The sequence below is a fragment of the Toxotes jaculatrix genome, chromosome 19 (assembly GCF_017976425.1).
Source record: "Toxotes jaculatrix isolate fToxJac2 chromosome 19, fToxJac2.pri, whole genome shotgun sequence".
Lineage (NCBI taxonomy): Eukaryota > Metazoa > Chordata > Actinopteri > Toxotidae > Toxotes > Toxotes jaculatrix.
In genome coordinates this window covers 1,325,114-1,345,471 of record NC_054412.1, presented here as the reverse complement: position 1 = coordinate 1,345,471, position 20,358 = coordinate 1,325,114, and the positions used below count along the sequence as shown (strand labels likewise).

Here is a 20,358-nt window from a genome sequence, read left to right as displayed (position 1 = left end):
TGATCAATGTTAACCACATTTTCCTTTTACCCCAAATCAACCAAAGCCCTATAAACTGAAATTAACTTATTCCGATGATTCTGCAAGTGATTAAAAAAAACTTTGCAAGGGAATAATGTGTATATTTAATGATCCCAAGGAAAGTTTTTTAAACTACTTGATTTCACTCCGGAGGATTTTTATTGGCGGAAAGAAACACGGCATCCAAGTTTTCAACGTCCTGATAGATTGGAATAAATCTGTGAAGCAGGAGATGTAATAGTTGTGTTGGAAGGATGTATCGAGGAACAATATGTACTGAGATGTGTTAGTTTATCTGCATGTGACTTTGTTTTGGGTGGCCTGTTTGTGTGGATTTGATTTCCCGTGTGTACATATACAAACAGGAATGTGTTGACACATTTAGAGCGTGTCCTGTCTCGGACGAAGTATGTCTGTATGCATTGCATCATTCACAGGACACACATGTTGTGTGAGCTATAAGCTGTGTTACTTCTTTGTGCACAACTGTTCCCACGATGGCGTTTAACCCAACAATCACCGTTCAAATCACAGTTTGAAAAGATGAAAATCTTCATTTAGTTTAAATATTCCTATGAAGCAAGGTCAAAAAAGTATTTATAATGTTTTCTTTTATTTGGAACTGTGAAGCTGTTGGCAGGTTTTGAGAGGTTAAAGATTAATAAAGTCTTACTTACTACTAGTTTACTAGGTAATCCAGTGAGGTTGGACTCAACCAAAGAGATTATTTTGTCTCCAGAGCAGATTCGGTGTGTACAGAGTCAGAAATGCAGTCTCTCTTACCATCAGTGGTTTCCTGTCCAGTGAGTGGGTCGCTGTCTTTGTGACTGTAGGCGGCGACCACAGTAACCTGGTAAAGTGTCTCTGGAGTCAGACCTTCCAGCACAGTGCTGGTAACGTCTCCTGGTACAGTTTTCTCTCCGGCTTCCTCAGAAAACATCGACTTCCATCGAACGCGGTACATGTTCACATTCCCGGGCGCTGCCGTCCATGATGCCACAAAACTCGTGTCGGTCACGTCACTGGTGACCAGATTTTTAGGAGGGCCAATGTCTGAAAACAGAGAGCAAAGGTATGGATTGAACATACATGTATGGGTTTCTGTAGTGTGCTTTGATTAAAAGTGTAAGACACGTACAAAAAATAAAAAGCAATCTGCGATTCATTACTTTGGAGTTTGGATAAAATGGTTAGTGAATGTTTTCATTTTTCTTTGAATACAGATTAAATACTGGGGCACGATAATGCTCCCATATCCCCAGATTTCCTCCCAGATCACAACAGATGTTCTGAAACTCAACTGTGAGCAATTTTTTATTGTATAAAGTCAAACTGGCTCCTCACATGCTCTTTCCAGTATTTGTCAGCTTTTTTAATCATCTCCTCTTTAAAACAAAGGAGCCTTTTGAATGTGCTGGCAGATCAGATTATTTTTCAAAATGGAAACTATCAAATGGCCACTGAGTGGACAGCAGAAATCAACAGCTCACCACATCCATGAAAGGCTGAGAGGACTGGAGCGTGAGTCGCTTTTTTTTTTTTAACATTTCTGAGGATATTTTAAGACATTTCTGCGTCATTACTGAGAACAAGGCATTGGGAGACAGGAGACATGGAAGACAGGAGACATGGAAGACAGGAGACATAAAACGAGTCAGGAACTGGATGAATTCAAAGTGTCGACTGAGCCAACTGGATAACACAGGGAGGAAACCTCTTCATTGTACTTCACTGAACATCTTTTCTTCATCAGATTGTTACTGCTGTCCTTCCACCTACTGGTAGACTGCAAGCTGCAACCACTGATATTCAGCATTTTGCAATCTTCCTAGCTTCTCAGCAGCTTGTCGGACATTGATGCTCCTCAGAGGATGACTCCTTTTGGTTTTAATGACTGTCCCAGCAGTCTCTGGAGGATCACGTCATTTTTAGCTACAGTGGCTCCACAGGTAAGTCTCAAACAAAAACCTTTAGTATATTATGTATTAAGTATTAGATATATTGTTTGTTCAATCCAAAATATGTTGGTGTGTGTTGAGTTTTGCAGCCTGTGGAAACTGTGAGACCCATGTTCCCAAATAAGGAATGATATGACAGTTATGACCTGCGACATCTTGAAAACCTGCACAGAGCAGCTGCTGTGAAATTCTCCTCCTCTTTTTTGTTACTGCCAAAAAAGAGGAGTTCTGAGCGTGCAGTGAAAACTTTTATGGCCTCTGAGAGTTAACCCTCACTCAAACTTTAACTGTAACCTAAACCAATTTATATGTCTGATTTTAACACAAACAGAAGCCGTAAAGTCAAACCTCGTACAAGTGATGGAGAGACCAAATGACATCACTTCTCAAACACGAGCTCACTCTGAAACTGGCTCTGTACACAAATGGTGAATCAAGAACATCCACACAAACATAAACAAACACACAGGGTAAATGTTGACAGTGTTAAAGTGCTTTCATGACCTCAACCTGCTGAGGGCTGAAGCACACAGAAGCCAAAACCCTCATACATCTGTTCAACCAGCCAACACCAAAGCTAACTCCCACCACCACGGTGGCTCACGTTGCTGCGAGCAGATACACGGTCACCGTCACTGACAGACACATCAGATCACTGGAAATATCTGTGAATGATGGACGACGAGAAGGAGGAGATGGGAGGGTCGATATCAAATTATAATGCTTCAGTTTAGAGGAGGTGACAGCATGTACAGAGGAGGTGCTGGAAAAACTGAGAAGCCAAGTTTGCACAACGTGATAATCATCACAAAATATCAGCTCCAGATATATAATTAAGACAGGGAGCATGAAATAAAAAACTCTCGCCAGTTTACACAGACCTTTGGAGAAAGGGGATAAAAGGGAAAATACTGAGCCCCCTAAATGTTTATATTCGGAAAAAATTGTTTCTGGTCTGGATTCAAAAGAACATAAATCAGGACACTTCATTTGAAGGAGAAGTATGCAGTGTGCTGAAAATAAGCCTTGATGTTGATGAGAGCAGGCCACTTTTCCTCCTGCCAGCTGATATCGGAAATGTCACTGATCATCTTTGTCAATGTGCAGAACATGTGGTCAGACAGAGGGATGAGGTGTGGAAAACTCCATTAATGAATTAAGTTTTAATATCGGCTGACAAACATTTCAAGACACTGATTTTAACAGATATACTGCTCGGCTTTCAGCGGTCATTTCTGAGGCATTTCTAACAAAGAGTGAGCTGATTTTTGCCTGTTATTTCACATGTGCTGCTCAGTTGCCGTCACTCAGTCTTCACCACACAGACGCCGCCGCAGTCACCATTAGCAGGGAGCTGGGAGCTCTCCACAGCTGCTGCCACTTTTTATCTGCTTCAAGGAGCGCTGTCTCTCAAAGCTGGAAGCTGAGTCTGGAGGCTTTCGAAAATAACAGCCATCAGATGGAATATGGAATCTGGCGCTCTGCAGACGTCGCCTGAAACGCACTCTGTTTTTCCACCGTCCATCATGAAGCAAATCTGAACAAAACCGCAGGGAATTTAATGCAGTTTTGAAGAAATTTCCACTGTTCTCCGTCAGCTATCTTTCTACTTATTCATCTATCAAAATTTGACCATCTGTTGACTGAACTACAGTCCTTCTGTGTGCTGCCTTAAATGTGTGTCTCTAAAATGGTTGGGTCTCTGTTGCTCTCTGAAACACAGTTAGAGAAAGAGACTTGATGTGGGACTCCCTGCTGCTGAAACCTTATAGTCACAGTGGAAAGTCTCTTTGCTTATTGCTTTGTATAAACTTGGCTACTTGAAATGTTCCATCTACCGTCAGACATTTAAAGCACCTTGATTTTCAGAGAGCGACTGCTGTTTTCTTACGAGTGGCCCAGATGGGAGGAAAGTAAAATCACTCTGGCAGTGTTATTGGTGCTGCTCCACATCAGAATGAGTAAGGTCGTAGTAATACTGCCAGAGGTGGAGGTTCTGTTCTCCTGTGTGGCTCGTTGGCTACAGCAGGTTGAAGGCCACGGTATGGCTGAACTTTGTGTCACATGTCCGAAGTCTTCAGCACATTTTCCAGATCAGAGGCTCCCAAACGTTTATTAATCTGCAGCGTCCTCACAGGGACGTAGTCCTTCACTGCCTGTGGGTGCAGCACTCTGCAGCTTACTGGCCGAGCTGGAAAGTGAGACCTCATCATAGTCTATGTTCAGATACTGAGTCTAAACCTCACCTTAACTGCAACCTCACCCCCTGAAGCAAGTCGGGAAAGCTAATACAGGTGAAAACTACACAGAACAAATTACCTGTTGAAAGCTGAAGCCAATCTGACAGGTTGAGACAAGCTGTGGGTCTGAGACTGATTACACTAACAGCTACACTCCAGGAAAAGTAACTTAACACAAACGTCCAAGCTTTGGATGTCCAAAAAGTCCAGACGAGCACTCCTGGTTTTAAGACTGACAACCACGTACAGAATCCTCCTCAAATGCACCTCATCCATATCATTTTACAACTTTTTGTTTTTAAGTCACATTGACTTGCTGGTCAGGAGAGTTTTTTGGTGTTGGTGCTCCATGGAAGTCGTTCAGAATGTATTATATCATTTCAAAGTTGCAGAGTAATCAGTCTCACAATAAATTTGGCATTTGCGATTCCTGAAATGTTCCCTTCGCTCTACAGCTCTGTGAGGTTTTCCATCCCACTGGAGCATCATGCTCTACAGGACCCACAATCAGGAAGTCCTGGTTAATGTCAAGTTTCTGGGGTTCTTCCAAATGAGTGTTAAAACCGAAGGACATAATGAAGAAAGCCAAAAGCAGCTGCAGCAACTTTGAGTGAGATGGACCACAGCTATGCAAATGTCATTTGACTTTATCCGGAGATCGACTGTGCCATTGTTTCAACAAATTAGGACAGAATGAAAACAAAGTCTCTCTGTAGCATTTATACAGTAGTTTGGGCAACGATCTGAATTAGATTTGATATATCACAGAAAACACCGTAACCTGCTCATCTGGCACGAAGCAGAGTTTTCCATTTTAGCTCCCATTTGGTCGTAAACGGAAATGTATTGCGCACAAATGAGACCCCAGTGAAGCTTAACGTGAGCTCTTACTGTGAAATTAGAGTTTTTACAATAAGAAAAAGTGAGGTCATTGGTTTTAATGTGGGTACAGTGTCAGTGCAGCTGAGTTCTCCCTGCATGTGAGGGAAACAAAGGTAATGAGGAACCTCCTGCCAGCTGACTCTGATGTGGGCCAACACCAGCGAAGTCTGGAGGCCGTACCAGTGCACTTCAAGCGTCCTCACACTGAACCGAACCCTGAATGCAACACTGCTGAACCAACCAACCATGCTGTGCCAGTCCAGGCCCGACACGACAACCCGAAGCATCGGAAAGAAAGGACTGGATTGACTGCATGGCACTGCTACCAGGCAGGCATCTGGAGGTCGTGCAGGCCGGAACGCAGAGGCTGTGGACAACACTATTAAATTCCAGGCAAGCCCTCACAAGGTGGAAAGAAAAGGAAAGAAAATCGCATGAAGAAACAAAGAGAGACACAGAGGGAGAGTGGAAAGAGAGACACAGCAAGAAACAGATGGAGAAAGAAAGAAACTAATATGAAGAGACAAAGAAAAACAGAAGAAAAGAGGAATGGGAGGTGAAATGGGAAATACAGAGGCAGAAGGTGAGAAAGAGAGGCAGCATGAAACAAAGACACATGGAGACAGAGACATAAACAGATGGGAAGACAGAAACAGAGACAGAGACAGGAATGAGTCAGTCTTCCCTGCTCCTCCTAACCTCCCAGCCCTGCTCTCAGCTGGGTTACATTCCTGCCCGGTCTTGCTCCTCTCAGCCTGTGTGGCTGGCTGCTGTGTCCACTGTTACTGTTGGTGCATGTGGCTTAAAGAACAACATCTCCGGTCTGAGATGCACCGCTGAGCAAACACTACTTAAACACATCCATCCTCCTGAGTTCAGGTCCGCCGACATGAGCTCAGCACCATTATGTGACAATATTTTCATGTATGCCTGTTTGTCTCAGTTACACTGATCTCTAAGAATAACCCTGACCTTTGAAGTTTCTCTGGGTGCTGAAAGTAGGATCACTTCTAACATATTACTCCACAACAAAAGAAAACCATGTTTTAACACTGACTCGTATGAAATGTTTGCAGAGTTTGTTTTAAGAGCCCTTCTGATGATTTGGTCGTCTTCCAGAGTTTAGTCACAGTAATTACAGTAAAACCTCAAACATTAGCTGTGGTTGTTCAGCGATACAGTCATAACAAAAAAAATCACAATCACTTAATCTGGGAGGATCAGCCTGTAACAGCTGCGTGCCAGAACTGACAAAGAAATACTGTCAGGCTTTAAACTGTTTATTTTACATCTCATTATCTCAATATCAAGATACCTCGATATGTGTGTTCATTCACTGTATATTTTGGAAAATATATGCAAGGTGGCAACAAACACAGTCGCAGTGACTGATAATGCTGCTCTGTGCCTGCTGCATATTAACAAAACCCTGCCACCTAGAAACCAATTCAATTCATTTAATGTCACTGACTTACTTTCCAGTGTGGTGCCTTGTCCCTCCAGGGCGTCACCCAGGCCGGACGGGTATCGTGCGCTGATGAAGATGTCGTACTGGGTTCCTGGCTGAAGGTTTTTCAGGAGGGTGGCCGTGTTATCGCCCTTCACCGACACTTCCTTCCTGGGGCCGCCAGCGGTGGGCCTGTACGCCACACGGTACTGGAGGACATTCCCCGGCGCCGGCTCCCACGAGACCTTCATAGAGGACACGGTCTCGTCAAAGACTCTCAGGTCGCGAGGGGAACCCCTGGCTGAGAAGCAGGGAAACAAGAATAAGAATAATAATAACAACATTTTAAATTTTAGTTTCATCGTGTTTACTAGGAAGTTATTCAGTTACCTTGACATAACAGCCTTGTTCTCTCAAAATCACAAAAGTCTTGTGATTCTGTTATGGCTGCTGCTAACAATTATTTTTACTCTCAGTTAACCTCCTGAGTATTTCAGGTGAAAAGGTCCACGTATCAGCGGCCTTGAGTTTGGAGAACTGGGCTTGTAGTCTAATGATCATCCATTACATCCTTGACTTGATAAAAACTGGATAAGAAACACTCACTCTGAGATATCCTTGACCACACTCCCAGTTTGCACCAGTAGAGCTGCTCAGTAGAAAACTGTGTTTGTGCTGGGCAGCTACCAGGATGTGAATAATGCCAACAGACTATGAAAGTGAAGTAGTGCATGTTCACACAATTCCCCTTTGAAAAGTAATAGTTAGAATAAAGCAATGACTCATGTGCCCTGCTTAGCTCCCTGGTGTTAACGCCTACTGCTGATTATTACTGTGAAATGTTTTATTGGTACATCTGCCTGCGTGTGTGTTTTTTCCTACAGTAGGTACGCTCCTGGTGACAGGCGTCTGGATCCAAAACTCCCTGCTGAATATGTCATGGATTTAAATGAAATGCACTTTTTTCCTAATCCTAGTCAGGAAAAATGGAATTAACAGTAAAGTGCTTCTCATGTAACCATGCATTATGTACTTTTATCCCAATGGAGGACTTTATGGAAAAGGGCAATTCATGCAAAACCTCAAGACACTGCATCAATTCATAGTTTAGAGATAAAGTCATGACACGGTAAACTGTAATGGGAACAATATTGTAAGCCATACAGGGGGGAGAAAAACATAAATCCATCCGAGAGCCAGCTGGGTGTTTCATGTCAGAGAGGTGCAAGCTGGGATTTATCCTGCCTCTTTTTATAAACCGTCAAAATTACAAAAAAAGAAAAAAAGGCCTCAGATGACAAGCAGCTGCACCATCTGAAGGAGCTGGAAGCACCAGGAGGTGAACTGCACACCCCAACACGGCGAGAAATGCTGTTGCCATGGTAGAGAGGAGTATAATTTGTTTATTTCCAGCTGCATCCTCAGTGTTTTGGCTCAAGGTCAATAATATTAAGTATCTGTGGAAGACACGTCATCCTCCCTTAAAGTGCTAAAACTAACAGCCTGTGCTGGAAACTTCTCCATGAGATAATCCCCCCTCAAGAATCTACGAAAGATCACCAGAGTTTCATAAGGCCACTGTCCAGAGTCGAGAGGGGTGTTATCTCCTCCACTTTGCTTCTTCATTGTTTTTAACCTCTGAGTACATCTTGACCCACTTCGAGAACACCGGGGCGTTCTGTGCTTCCGTCTGTTTTTCATTCCTTTCCCTGTAAGGCAGGACAGATCTGACGAGAAGCGCGATGGGTGGCAGGTTGTGCTAACACTGCGGGGTTAGGAGTTCACTTTCCACTGTGGTCAAAAATGTGTGGACTCCTGGCACTCCCAGGCAATTTTGGAATACAAGCAAATGCTAAACAAAAGATGCTGACTTAAAAAAAAACAAAAAAAAAAAAACAGAGTCATCGAGGACATCAAAAATAAAGTCTGAACTTATTTCCATTGTGATGCAAAAAGATGGAAAGGCATTTCGTACCCAGAAAGTTTGAACCATCCCACATCTTTGTGATTTAAATGTGGAATTAGAGTTTTTACTATCAGTAGCACAAACAAAATGATCGTGAGATATCTGTCAGCATCTGTTGTAAATCAGAACCAGTGGCTTTTACTTAACTAGCTACTCAGACTCCTGGACTTCAGAGGTCGACGTCTGGCCTGAAATCTGATTCATAACAAGAATCTGCCACCTATCGGAGCTTCAAACTCTCAGGCTTACAGCACCACATCAGCAACCTTATGTCAATATGTGTCTGAGACAGATTTCAAATATTGCCTAAAAGCTACAGTCACCTTCTTTGGTGGTGCCCTCCGTCTGCAGTGGCACTCCGGGGCTGGACTGGTACTCAGGGGTGACGGTGACTCTGTAGGTGGTTTGGGGCTGAAGCTCCTGGAGCACAGTTGTTGTCTCTGTGCCGTCAGTGGTTGTCTCCAGCCTAGAGCTTTCGTCCCCTGTGGGTTCGTAGGTCAAGCGGTAGCGAGTGACGGCTCCCGGAGCTGGCTGCCATGATACTCTGAAGCTGTCCGTTGTCTCTTCAGACACTCTCAGGTTGCGCACCGGGCCTTGTTCTGTAACATGTGAATGAGTTAAGGTTTTACTGCGCCCAATTACCAGCTGAAAAAAATGAAGATAAATGTGTTGAGCCCACATAAATACCTTCTGAAGTGCTCTCATAGCCCTTCACGGGTAAGCTCACTCCTTTCTCGTACTCAGCGTAAACGTTGACTTCGTAGCGGGTGAGTGGGGTAAGGTGGGGGAGGAGGGAAGTGAGTGTGTCCCCAGGCACAGATATGGAAACATAATGCCCATCGACATCATCTGCCGGCTTGAACTGAATCAAAAAGGACTCTGCGTCGCTGGTATCGATCTCCCATGAGGCCCTGAAGCTCCTAGGACTGATTTCTGAGAAGGACAGGGCGTTCGGTTGGACCAGTTCTGGAGAAAGTGGAAGGTAACAAAGTTAAAATGCAGTTTTAACCAAACACAAGTGGATTCACATCCATGAGGAACCTCTGAAGACTTGTATGTTTCTGTGTTCTTACAATCTGTCACGTTCATTTTGCATCTAATCACACGGACACAGGTGGAACTTGTAGACGACCACTGGCTTTTGTAAATACAGCATCTTGTTTTTACTTTTAATTTAGTTTAGTTTATTTGGCAAGAAAACTCTGAGGAACCTCAGCTTAATTTATAAAGATACTACAATGAAGCATGTAACATCAAAGATCCCTGTGTGATTTTAGCACCAGTCTTAGACTGATCATGATTAATCAGCTCAGTCTTTCTGTGCTCCCAGGCCGTTTTATAAAACATTAAAGATAGATGGCAGAAAAACACAGGTCACCGAGGATCACGCTGACTGGGCTGAGCCTTTATCATGTTTAAATGTGGTGTTGACAACACTTCCCTAAAAAAAGACCTAAAGAAAATAACAGAAAATGAAGAGATCCAGGGGTTGGAAGGGCTGCCCTACACACCGCTCAATACAGATGTACAGTCTACAACCCATCTGACAGCTCCATCATTCAAACAACATCAGGAGGGCGGCTGCTGTGAAACGCCCTACTGTGGGAGCTCTCTGAGCCATTATGTTGGCTGGACGCTCATGTGGGCTCCTGTACACTTCTCTTTGTGGAAATAAAGTCATTATTATATAAGAATTATATAATCAGAGCGCAATCAGAGCGGGTGTGAGTCACATCTTAAACTGGCAGACCTGGAAGTTCCTTTTGGCAAAGTAACACAGAGTGATTAATTTTTGGCTTTACGTGGATGAAACAGCTTTTTGCGAGTAACTCTTCCTGCTTGTTTAAACTTGACCACCAGATGTTCGGGGGTGGCTAACGATTTCAGCACACAGAATGCATTTCAAAGTCAGGATGCGTTCATGGATACAGGATGGACAACACTCCTGACAGTCTGGGTTGTCCTAATTTGGTAACAACTGAGTCATCTGGTGCCCCAGCCAGGTTTAAACAAATGCAAAGAAATCTCTGCAAACCACTATTTGACCCAGTTCTACTATTTCCACATGCAGGAACTCTCCCTGCCCTCGAATGATCAAAAGGTGGACATGTGTTTAACACATTGAGGTAAAAGAGGAGGGTTCGGCTGAAAGAGGCACGCTTGGAAAAGTGACATGAAAGTAATTGTGTGCGTAAGACTGTTGGCACTATTCTGAATTCTCCTCCACAGCGAAGGGTGGTGGAGTTACATCTGAGTGCTGCTGTAATTAACTGTTAAAATTCTGCTTTGATCAATACAAATGTTCTAAATCATAATAGCTGACAGGTAGTTTGCAGCGCCCATGAAGTGATTAAAACATTCATCACGGCTCATAGTACAGTATACACAGAAACACACTTTTCTTAATGATCAAAAATCAGTTTGCCACGTTTGATGACATTATGTTCAGGAAACGGTAGTTTACACTGGCAGTGACTGAAAAACGATCAGCATATTTTCAGCTTATTTGAAATGAATGAAGAATTAGGAGGATAAATCATTTTTAGCTCATTCACATGCAGTAAAGTTAAACCCCAAACTGGCAACAGAAACCGCTCTGCAGGTTTTTTAATGTTGTATTTTTTCATAATCGTGAGGAAACGTGTTCACAATCCCATGTCTCTGATCTTTAGGACACCACTGCCCATTACAGGTATACAGCAGGAGCTAGAGTATAGGTACTACAGCTTGAATGAACAAACTCCATGGTGACAACAAATCTTTAAAATGAACTGACTGAGATGATCCAAAACATTAAAGTGATTCATAATTTCCACACCCAATACCAAAGTTCTACTATTTGAACTGGGTCAAATGTCCCCGACGGAGACTGTCAGTTGAAATCCAATTTCAACTGAGGTTTAAAAAAAGTGGGAAACAACCAGCAATGCACTTATATTTTTACCAAAAGAACCACAAATACCTTGTCATAAATGAATGTTACTGGCATCTGCAATCTGATAAAAATAAAGGTGTTTTTTTCCTTACACAAATGCAAAAATACGACTAGACCCAGAGCAAGTATTTGATAAAAACCAGAATCAAAAAGCAGAACTTGAATTAATATCAGAATAAACCAAATCTAAACAATGCATAACCCTATGTAAAAAATAAAAATGAAACTGTCATCAGCATAGAGGATCAAAGCAATATTACTTACGTCTCTGGAGGATTTTGCGAAGTTCCTGCTCGATTCTCAGGCAGATGGACTGTGTGAGTTCTTTGGAAATTCTCTGGAAGGCATCGAAGTCCTCTACGGTGTACACGTGGGTCTCAGCGGGCGTATTGGCAATAGCCTCGAGCTCAGTTCGAACGGCATCCTTAACGCCCACTGCGAAGATCTCCACATCAGCATTCCTGAGCTTGGTGGCCGGCTCCTGGAAGGCATCGGACGACTTCCCGTCAGTGATGAGGATGGTAACACGAGGAACGTTGGCGCGTGCCCCTCTGTTGACCTGGAAGATCTTCTCCCTCACGTAGGTCATGGCCCTGCCTGTGTTGGTGGAGCCGCCTCTGTACGGGAAAGTCCTCACACCCTTGACCACGGCGGCCAGGTCATGGTGAGTATTCAGGTAGAACTCGGTGTGGGGGTCCCTGCTGTACTGGACCAAGCTGATCTGAACCTTATCTGGCCCAATGTCAAAGGTGTTCACCAGCACCTCCAGGAAAGCTCTGACTTTAGCAAAGTTGGCCAGACCGATGCTGTAGGAGCCATCAACCAGGAGGACGACGTCGGCTTGGACGTCCATACCAAGAGAACATTCTAGACAGGAAAAGAAAAAGGTACAAGACAAAGTTGTATTATGCTTTATGCTTCAGTAACAGCACATTAAAATATCTGATCAGTGCACGGTGCCCATCCCCTCCTATACACTTCCCACAGACTTAAAGTTTGTGTCTATGTTCAGTTCCTGTGGTTGTTTTGCATCCATACATGGTCACTTTTGTCTCTTTGTAGTCGTTTTGTAGTTTATTTTTGCCTCTCTTTGGGATGACTGAACTGATTTCTGTGATTTTCAAACAATGAATAATAACAGTTGCTTCATACAGAAGCTCCACCCCAGAGGTCAGGGCTCCCTGGCCCCTCAGGCCCCTGGGCCCCATACACCCATTTGGTAATCCATCCGTCCATGATATACATCGCAGCATATCCATATTCATTCATGACTCTTCATGTTAGGATTGGACCTGTCGGGAACCTGTAAAATCAGGACTCACCCACTGACACTTTAACTGGCTCCGTCTTCTGCATGGCCACGATGGGCTCACTGGGTGTCAGGCCGTTCAGAGCAAACACACTGATCTGGTACTCGGTGTCTGGAGAAAGGTTTCTGACCACCACCGAGGTCTGAGATGCGCCCACGTACAGCTCCTGCCGCCTGCTGCCAGTCATCATGGGGTTCATCTGCACCTTGTATCCGGAAATGTCCCCGACGGAGGCGTCCCAGGTTATCTGTATAGACTTGGAGGTCACCTCCAGGACTTGGAGGTTAGAGGCTGGCTCGACGACTGCGAAAATCAGATTCAGAATCAACATTATAGGATGAGCTGATCTGCAGCGTTTCATAGACATTAACTAATTTTTATGTTTCTCTCAAGATAAATGTGAACATTGATGCCATTCTCATGTCTGTCCATTAAATATGAAACTGGAAACTGGAGACGGTTAGCTTAGCTCAGACGCCTGGCTGTGTCCAAATGTTTATAGATTAAACAAACACGATATAACTTGTTAATTTGTGAGGTTTAGAGGAGTTTAAAGGAGGGCTTTGATATCTTTGGACAGACGCAGGCTAACTGTTTCTCTCCTCATATAAGCAGGAAAGAGAATAAGCGTTCATTTCCCAAAATGTCAAACTATCATTTGAACATCAATTGCAAAGTGACATTGGAAGACGAAGGATGGAAAACTCCAAAAAATGAAAAGTTTGTCCATTCCTTCAAACACTTTAAACCCAAACCAGGTATAAAAGTAGTTTTACCACATCTCACCTTCTTCTCCACTGACGAGTGAGTTGAGTTGATCATCGACACCAGCGCACACCTGAACAATGAACTCTCTTTGCACATCCTTGATCACGTCGAAGTTGGCGACACTATAGATGTGACTTCTGTACGGGGTGGAGGCCATTAGCTTCATCTCAGCTTCATCTGCCTGTTGGATACCTAAAACGAACCAAGAAAAATAAAGCATTGAAGCTGTGGTAAAGCCAGAGTGTACAATACTTGTGAGGATTACTGTGTCAGAGGTGTATTTGATGCAGGTCTGGAGGAGTGGCCTATATAAAGTCGCTGAGAGATTCTTCTGTGAGATTTGTGTCTGACATAAGAAGATGAAGTATATTGATATTGTTCTCTTTCCCTTATTTCATGCCTTCATTTCTCTCTTTCCTTGTTTCCTTCCTTCTTCCCTGATTTCATCCCATTCTTTTGTCTTTGGATTGTAGTACTGATACTTGTTTGAAGTTTAACTGTAGTTCTTTTGTTACTGAATATATCCTGAATATTACTGTAATACTGACATGAGGTACTTGTACTTTACATTCTGCTGGGTTATACTTCCACTCCACTACATTTCTCTGACAGCTACGGTCACTAATTACTTTGCAGATTAGGGTTTTAAACACCTATAATGAGTATTTAAAATCTGATGTTATTGTACAGTAAATGAAACCACCGGCTTCTCTGCTAAGCAGCTTATTTTCTGTCATACAAAACAATTTTCTATCCGCGACCCGTTTTCTTCGACTGTAAAAGATGAGCTGTTTTTATTATTTAATCACCAGCCCTCTTTAGCTCCATGGCAACAACCCACTTCTGTTTCTCCATCCTAAGTGGAAAGTCTGACTGTGAAGTCCAAGCATAAACATGCATAAAACTCTCTACTAACTATCACTCGCTTGTAATGTTAATGATGTAGGAATTTAACCTTGTTCCATTATTACGTCGTCACAGGTTGCTTTTGTTACGAATAACAGTTAAAAGCATTAAACCCGGATGGAAAATGTAAGATGTGGAATGTAATAAAGTTGTTCTGGCTACATACCGAGGACAAAGATCTCCACCCCCCTGCTCCTTAGCTGCTTGGCGTAACTCTCCACTGGATCCTCAGATTTGCCATCTGTGATGATCACCAGCACTTTGGGAAAACCCTTCCTGGCGCCAGCCGCCTCTGTGAAACTGTTTTTCAAGATGTAGTTGAGGGCATCGCCTGGAACAACAAGAAAGACAAGTTTTGCTAAGTTTAACAACAAACAGCCACAGGGTGTCTGCTCACACACTGTAGGGTTATCACCTCTTAATTATAATCACTACATAACATTTAGGTCAGTTTTTTAAAACAAACTGACCTAAATGTTAATGGTTCTCTTCACTTAGAAAGTTTGAATATGAAAGTAGGGAGGAAAAATACAGACTAAGTAAAATATGCTTCATTTGATCCAAAATACAGAATAATGAGAAAAATAGCAATGTTTTTATTCAGGAAAATTACTTTAACTTTGTCCTGCTGTCGTTCTGTAAATCAAAAAAATCAGTTTGGCCTAGAACTAGAATTATTTGCTGCAGAAACTGAAATGTAAAATGGGTAAATCTGTCCCTTGCATGGTGGTATGATTCAGTTGGGCAATGAAGAGGAGGCTTGTCGCACCACAAAAAGCAGCTCTGGACCAACTTAAGACTCTTGCTATTATGTATTGTGACATACCTTACTTTGTCAAATTTTCTTTGAGGTTTACTTTGATCATATGTAAAGAAAAATGTTTAACATTTTGAAAAAGTCATGATTAATCATTTGTAGAACACACAGAAAATTTAAACAAATAAAAGCCATATTTAAAAACAAAAACTAATAAAAAATATGTATGTTTCATTCATTGAATATTTTGAAAGAAAATTCACCATTATAAAAATCAATAACAGCGTTAAGCAAACATTAAATGACATTAGTAGCGTACCTGTCATGGTGTTTCCTCCTTTGTACGGCAGCGAGCCGATGGCCCGCAGCAGCGCCGGTCGTGTCAGGTGTTCGTTCAGGCTGAACTCATTTCTGGTGTCGCTGCTGTACTGCACCACGCCCACGCGGGTTTTGTCCTCTCCAATCGAAAAGGCTCCAGCCACCGCTGAGATGAAATTGCGGATGTGTTTGAAGTTCGGCCTGCCCACACTCCAGGAGCCGTCCACCAAAAACACCACATCGGCGATGGCACTCACAGAGCATTCTGGGAAAAAGGGAGGGGAGAGGTTAAGTTTAAAAATAGTGGCAAAAATAGTGGAAATGAATGTCAAAATATCATCGTCATAACCGAGAACTGAGGTTGTGGCAACGTTCTTGGAAATACTGTACTGTACTGTACATGCTCAGTGTTGATTATCGTTTATTTGATAACAGCGCCGAATCACCGTTTTCAGGCATTAGCTCAGCGTATTTAAAGCCCATTATTCATTATTTTTATTGTTTAAGATTCCTTAAACAACTGTGCGGTCACACTGGATGTTGGTTGTGTTATAGGTAGAAGCAGAGGCCGTTTGCTCTGGCCTGATTTCTGGGAGTCACCTCATGACTTTCCTCTCATGAAGGCGAAGGGAAAATCAGCACAAGCTCGTCATCATGTGCAGAACAGGGCCAGAGCAGCAGCAGCAGCGCTCTTGTAAATCAGCATCTGTAATGGTTTCCACTTCTCTCAGCACTTCAGGGCTGGGCTCCTCTCAGCTCGCTCCCTCAGCTACAATAGCAGCCCCCCGCCCCACCTATGATCCCCCACCCGGTGAGCATGTGCAGCTTCCTTCACGTTGGCATAATTGGCCGGCAGGGGACCAAACCGATGACCAAATACTTCAGAGATTTATGGGGGCCTAATTTTGATTATTGCTATACAATGGGGTGTTGTATGGTAGGAGCCTCCCTTTGCTGCTGAGCTCAGGCTGATGGACGCCGCCCAGCAGTGAAGGAGAAAACTCGAGAACAAAAAGTGGAAAAGTCGCAGAGCTGCAGCAGCGAGTCGAATGGGAAAGACGTAAAACCCCTTATCAAATTAAGGTTTACAGTAAATGAAGAAAAGGACTTACTGACTGAATCTGAAGGGTCTGGCTTCCTGGGTGGTCCTCTGCCACTTGACTCCACTGAAATACAGTAAAACAATCACGTAATTATAAAAGTTAGAGACCATTCAGATCATCTGTTCTGTTGAAAGTGTCCTAAAAAATCCTCATGTAATGTCATGTTATGAACCATTTCCTGTCATCAGCTCTCACTGTTTTTCTTCAACAAACAGCAGACTCTCAAATTGGAGCAAAATTCATCTTTTCTTTCCATACATGAGATTTATTCTCTCATCTGAGGGTTTCTTGAGCAGCATTTCCTCATCATAGATACAATTCACATGCAAAATGAGCTCCCAGATGGCGAAACTAACGGGTTGATGTCATCGTTTCTAACAGATTTCCAGGGAATCTCCAGAGCTAAGGGGGTTTCTCAGATCACCAGTGTATATGGCAGTGCCAAGGAGGCATCCCCATCAAACTGCTGCGATGACATTAGTCAAGACCTCACTCACTGCTGGAAATCTGGGTCATGAAGATTATACGATATGATTGAAAGCTCCAGAACAGCGACCATTGACCACTAACTGCGAACCCTGTGGTGAAGTTGTTTTCTCAGCTTTAATTCATTTATATGAAAAATTCTAATCCTGAGCTGCAACGTAAAACTAATCCTGAAAACCAAAAAGTGCAGAGGGTGGACAAAATAACAGATACACTTCTCAACGTTGAGACTTTCTGAAGATGTTGTTTAATTTGGAATATATCAGACTGCAGGTGTTCCTCTTACTTCGTTCACTCACTGCATGGGGCCTTTAGGTGTTTTACCAAGCTGTTTGGATTTTACACTTAAGTAGATCATCAACATGGTGACTTCCTGCCAAAACTGAGCAGCTGCAGACAAACTTTACTAGGATTTGGTTGGATGTCTGGTGCTCATTCACACACACACACACACACACACACACATTGAGGGACGTAGTGACTCACGTGTGATCTGGCCGGAGATGGGCAAACTCTCCCCTGATCCAGCATATGCAGAGATTGTTACGGCATAATCCACATCTGGACTCAGGTCTGAGATGGAGGTCTTAGTTGCAGATGCAGGCAGAGTAAATTCTTTTGTTGCTTCTTCTAAAAGAATGCACAAAGTCAGAGGGAAGCCATTAGGAAACTATTGCATTACTTCATTTCTCCAAGAGTCAAAACAGGGCTTCAGAAAAACCTGATTCCAGCTATTGACCTGAGGACTAGAAGAGCCATATAAACAGACAACAGTATGATTCAATTGTTGAAAACTTCAAAATCTTCCATTAAGTCTATAATAATTATTTGTTTAAATTGTTTTAACTTCAAACAGTCAGGGTTTGTCACGAGATATAATTCATGTGTTGACTCTAACAGTTTATCAGGTCAGATTGGTTGACTGTTTTCCTCATTACGTATCTCTTCAGTTTAAAAGGGGCATTTATTAGCAAGCTAGTGTTAGTTTTGTCAGTTAGCTAGTTCGTTTAGCTAAAAGTACTTTACTGTTAACCCTGGAAGTTATGAAATGTAAAAAAGCTGATGTTAGTTCCATCACTTACCTAGTTCTGTCAACTAACTAAACAAAACAAAACAAAACAGTTACACCTCACCGTTCTGCCAGTTAGCTAGCTCTAACGGTACAGTTAAACCTTACCGTTACCGAATGTGTAGGTGAAGGCTAACGTTAGCTCTGTCAGTTAGCTAGCTCTAACGGTACAGTTAAACCTTACCGTTACCGAATGTGTAGGTGAAGGCTAACGTTAGCTCTGTCAGTTAGCTAGCTCTAACGGTACAGTTAAACCTTACCGTTACCGAATGTGTAGGTGAAGGCTAACGTTAGCTCTGTCAGTTAGCTAGCTCTAACGGTACAGTTACATTATGCCGGTTGTTTAACTGAAATTGAAAGCTAACTTTAGCTCTGTTAGTTAGCCAGTCAGCAGTTTGTTCAGTCAGGTAACAGTTACACCTCACAGTTAATAGATGTGAACATCAACAGGTCTGTGTGCTGCATGTGATGCACAAACCGAGACTTAAAACTAGTTCTAACGAGGCCCAGTTTGAACTTGCTGGTGTCTTCGGATAATGGTGCGGGTGTCGAGTCTTGCCGGGCAGAGTGATGTGTTACAGAGTTTGTGACACCTGGGATGTTATGGGCTCGGCAGGACACAACTCGCAGGTTTAATGAGCACCCACCTGTGTTTGAGGTCACTTGTATTCTGTAGCCCTGTATCCTGGACTGCGGTCTGGTCCACAGCATTTGCACTGTGTTCTCATTTAAAATCTTAAACCTTAAATCTGACGGAGCGTCGACTGTGAAGAGAAAAACATCAGCACAGTTAATCCTGCAGCTTTAGTGTGTGAATGTATGGTAATGTTGAATTTCAAAAGGATTTTCCCAACAGTCAACACTTCCAGGGTGAAGTAAGACAAGTTCACTGTTGGATCAAACGACACAAGAGAACCCATAATACAGGTGTGAGTGAAGCCATTTTGGAGAAAAAAATGACTTGTGTTTGAGCTTGTATGGCCGTGGGCCACAGTCAACAACTCAGACAACGACACAGTGAGACAAACACAACACAACAACACAGCACAACACAACAACACAACACCATCTTCCTATGGTTTAGAACATTTAAGAAAGAAAAACAAACATGACAAGATAAAAACCCTAATTTTGACTGTAGCTGATTTGAATTTGATAAGCAACTAATACCTAATTGTAATTGGTATTTACTTGTAATCCCTAGTGAATACCACTGGATTTATAGAACTGTAAAAAAAAAAACATTTCTTTCTGACCTAGAAGTCAGAGATGAACTATTGATTTTAAAGAGCTCAGATGAAACTGGTCATTTTTGGATCTAAATAAATAAATAAACACATAAAAAATGAGCTCAAGCCAAGTCAAGTCAAAAATCAAATCACTGAACTTGAATTAGTGAAGTTAAGACACCAAAATTCAAGATGGAAATTTCAGACTTGAACATCTTATTGAGGGGAATCAGTTTTGAAAAGTAACAGATTTCGGTGCTGAACAGTTCAGTGGTTAGATTTCACAATTAGGTAAGAAGTTGCTTATGAAAATTTTAATTGTTTTGGCCTTTGTTTGCTTCCATTCAGGCCACTCTGACACATACCCCAATGTTGATGGTTTATATCAAAAAATCTGACTGGATGGTGATGTAGTAGTAGAAGTTTTCTTTTTTTTTAATTTTGGAAATCACCAGCCTTTTATAAAAAAAAACAAATAAAATAAAAAGTTTCCACCCTGTCGACACATTACAGCATGGACTGGCTGACATCCAGCAGACTGTCCATGACCTCAATCCAACTCATGATGTTGAATTGACAAACAACAAAAACACACAAATCTGCTAAAACTCTCCAGTATTGATTATACAATGGATAAAGAGCTGATTGATCGCTGTCACCGTCTCCATTGCAAACCTCATAAAAGAATACACAATGTCGGTTTAGACACGTGTACATCTTTTTCCTGCTTATATTATCTAAAAATGTGCACCAGAGGTTTTTAAACTATTTTAGCTCCAGATCCAACTTTTAAAAAAAAAAAATCTTATGTAATCACTTAAAACTTCCTTTACTTTAGTCCAAAACTAATTTTGGACCTTTTCAGGATCTGGACGATAATTTAAGAACCACTGGTTTTCGTGATGTTAACCAACAAACACGGTAAAAGTGCACACAGATTACAGTTTCGAATCGTGATCACTG

General features: G+C 42.4%; 1 protein-coding gene across 7 annotated transcripts in view; it reads right to left on the bottom strand.

The window, feature by feature from the left end:
* col12a1b (collagen, type XII, alpha 1b) overlaps positions 1-20,358 on the bottom strand; it is a 93,842-nt gene that overhangs the window by 70,142 nt on the left and 3,342 nt on the right. For 6 of the 7 annotated variants that reach the window (XM_041064111.1, XM_041064108.1, XM_041064112.1 and 3 more), the window contains exons 3-14: positions 18,814-18,930; positions 17,584-17,727; positions 16,621-16,674; positions 15,510-15,773; positions 14,600-14,764; positions 13,546-13,719; positions 12,772-13,062; positions 11,714-12,316; positions 9,202-9,480; positions 8,838-9,113; positions 6,577-6,849; positions 805-1,074 (exon numbers count right to left, since the gene is read on the bottom strand). The exons of the other annotated variant lie outside the window; for it this stretch is intronic. In XM_041064111.1, coding sequence (XP_040920045.1) covers positions 805-1,074; positions 6,577-6,849; positions 8,838-9,113; positions 9,202-9,480; positions 11,714-12,316; positions 12,772-13,062; positions 13,546-13,719; positions 14,600-14,764; positions 15,510-15,773; positions 16,621-16,674; positions 17,584-17,727; positions 18,814-18,930 — 2,910 coding nt within the window. The remainder of the gene's footprint in view (positions 1-804; positions 1,075-6,576; positions 6,850-8,837; positions 9,114-9,201; positions 9,481-11,713; positions 12,317-12,771; positions 13,063-13,545; positions 13,720-14,599; positions 14,765-15,509; positions 15,774-16,620; positions 16,675-17,583; positions 17,728-18,813; positions 18,931-20,358) is intronic. 7 annotated transcript variants of the gene reach the window in all.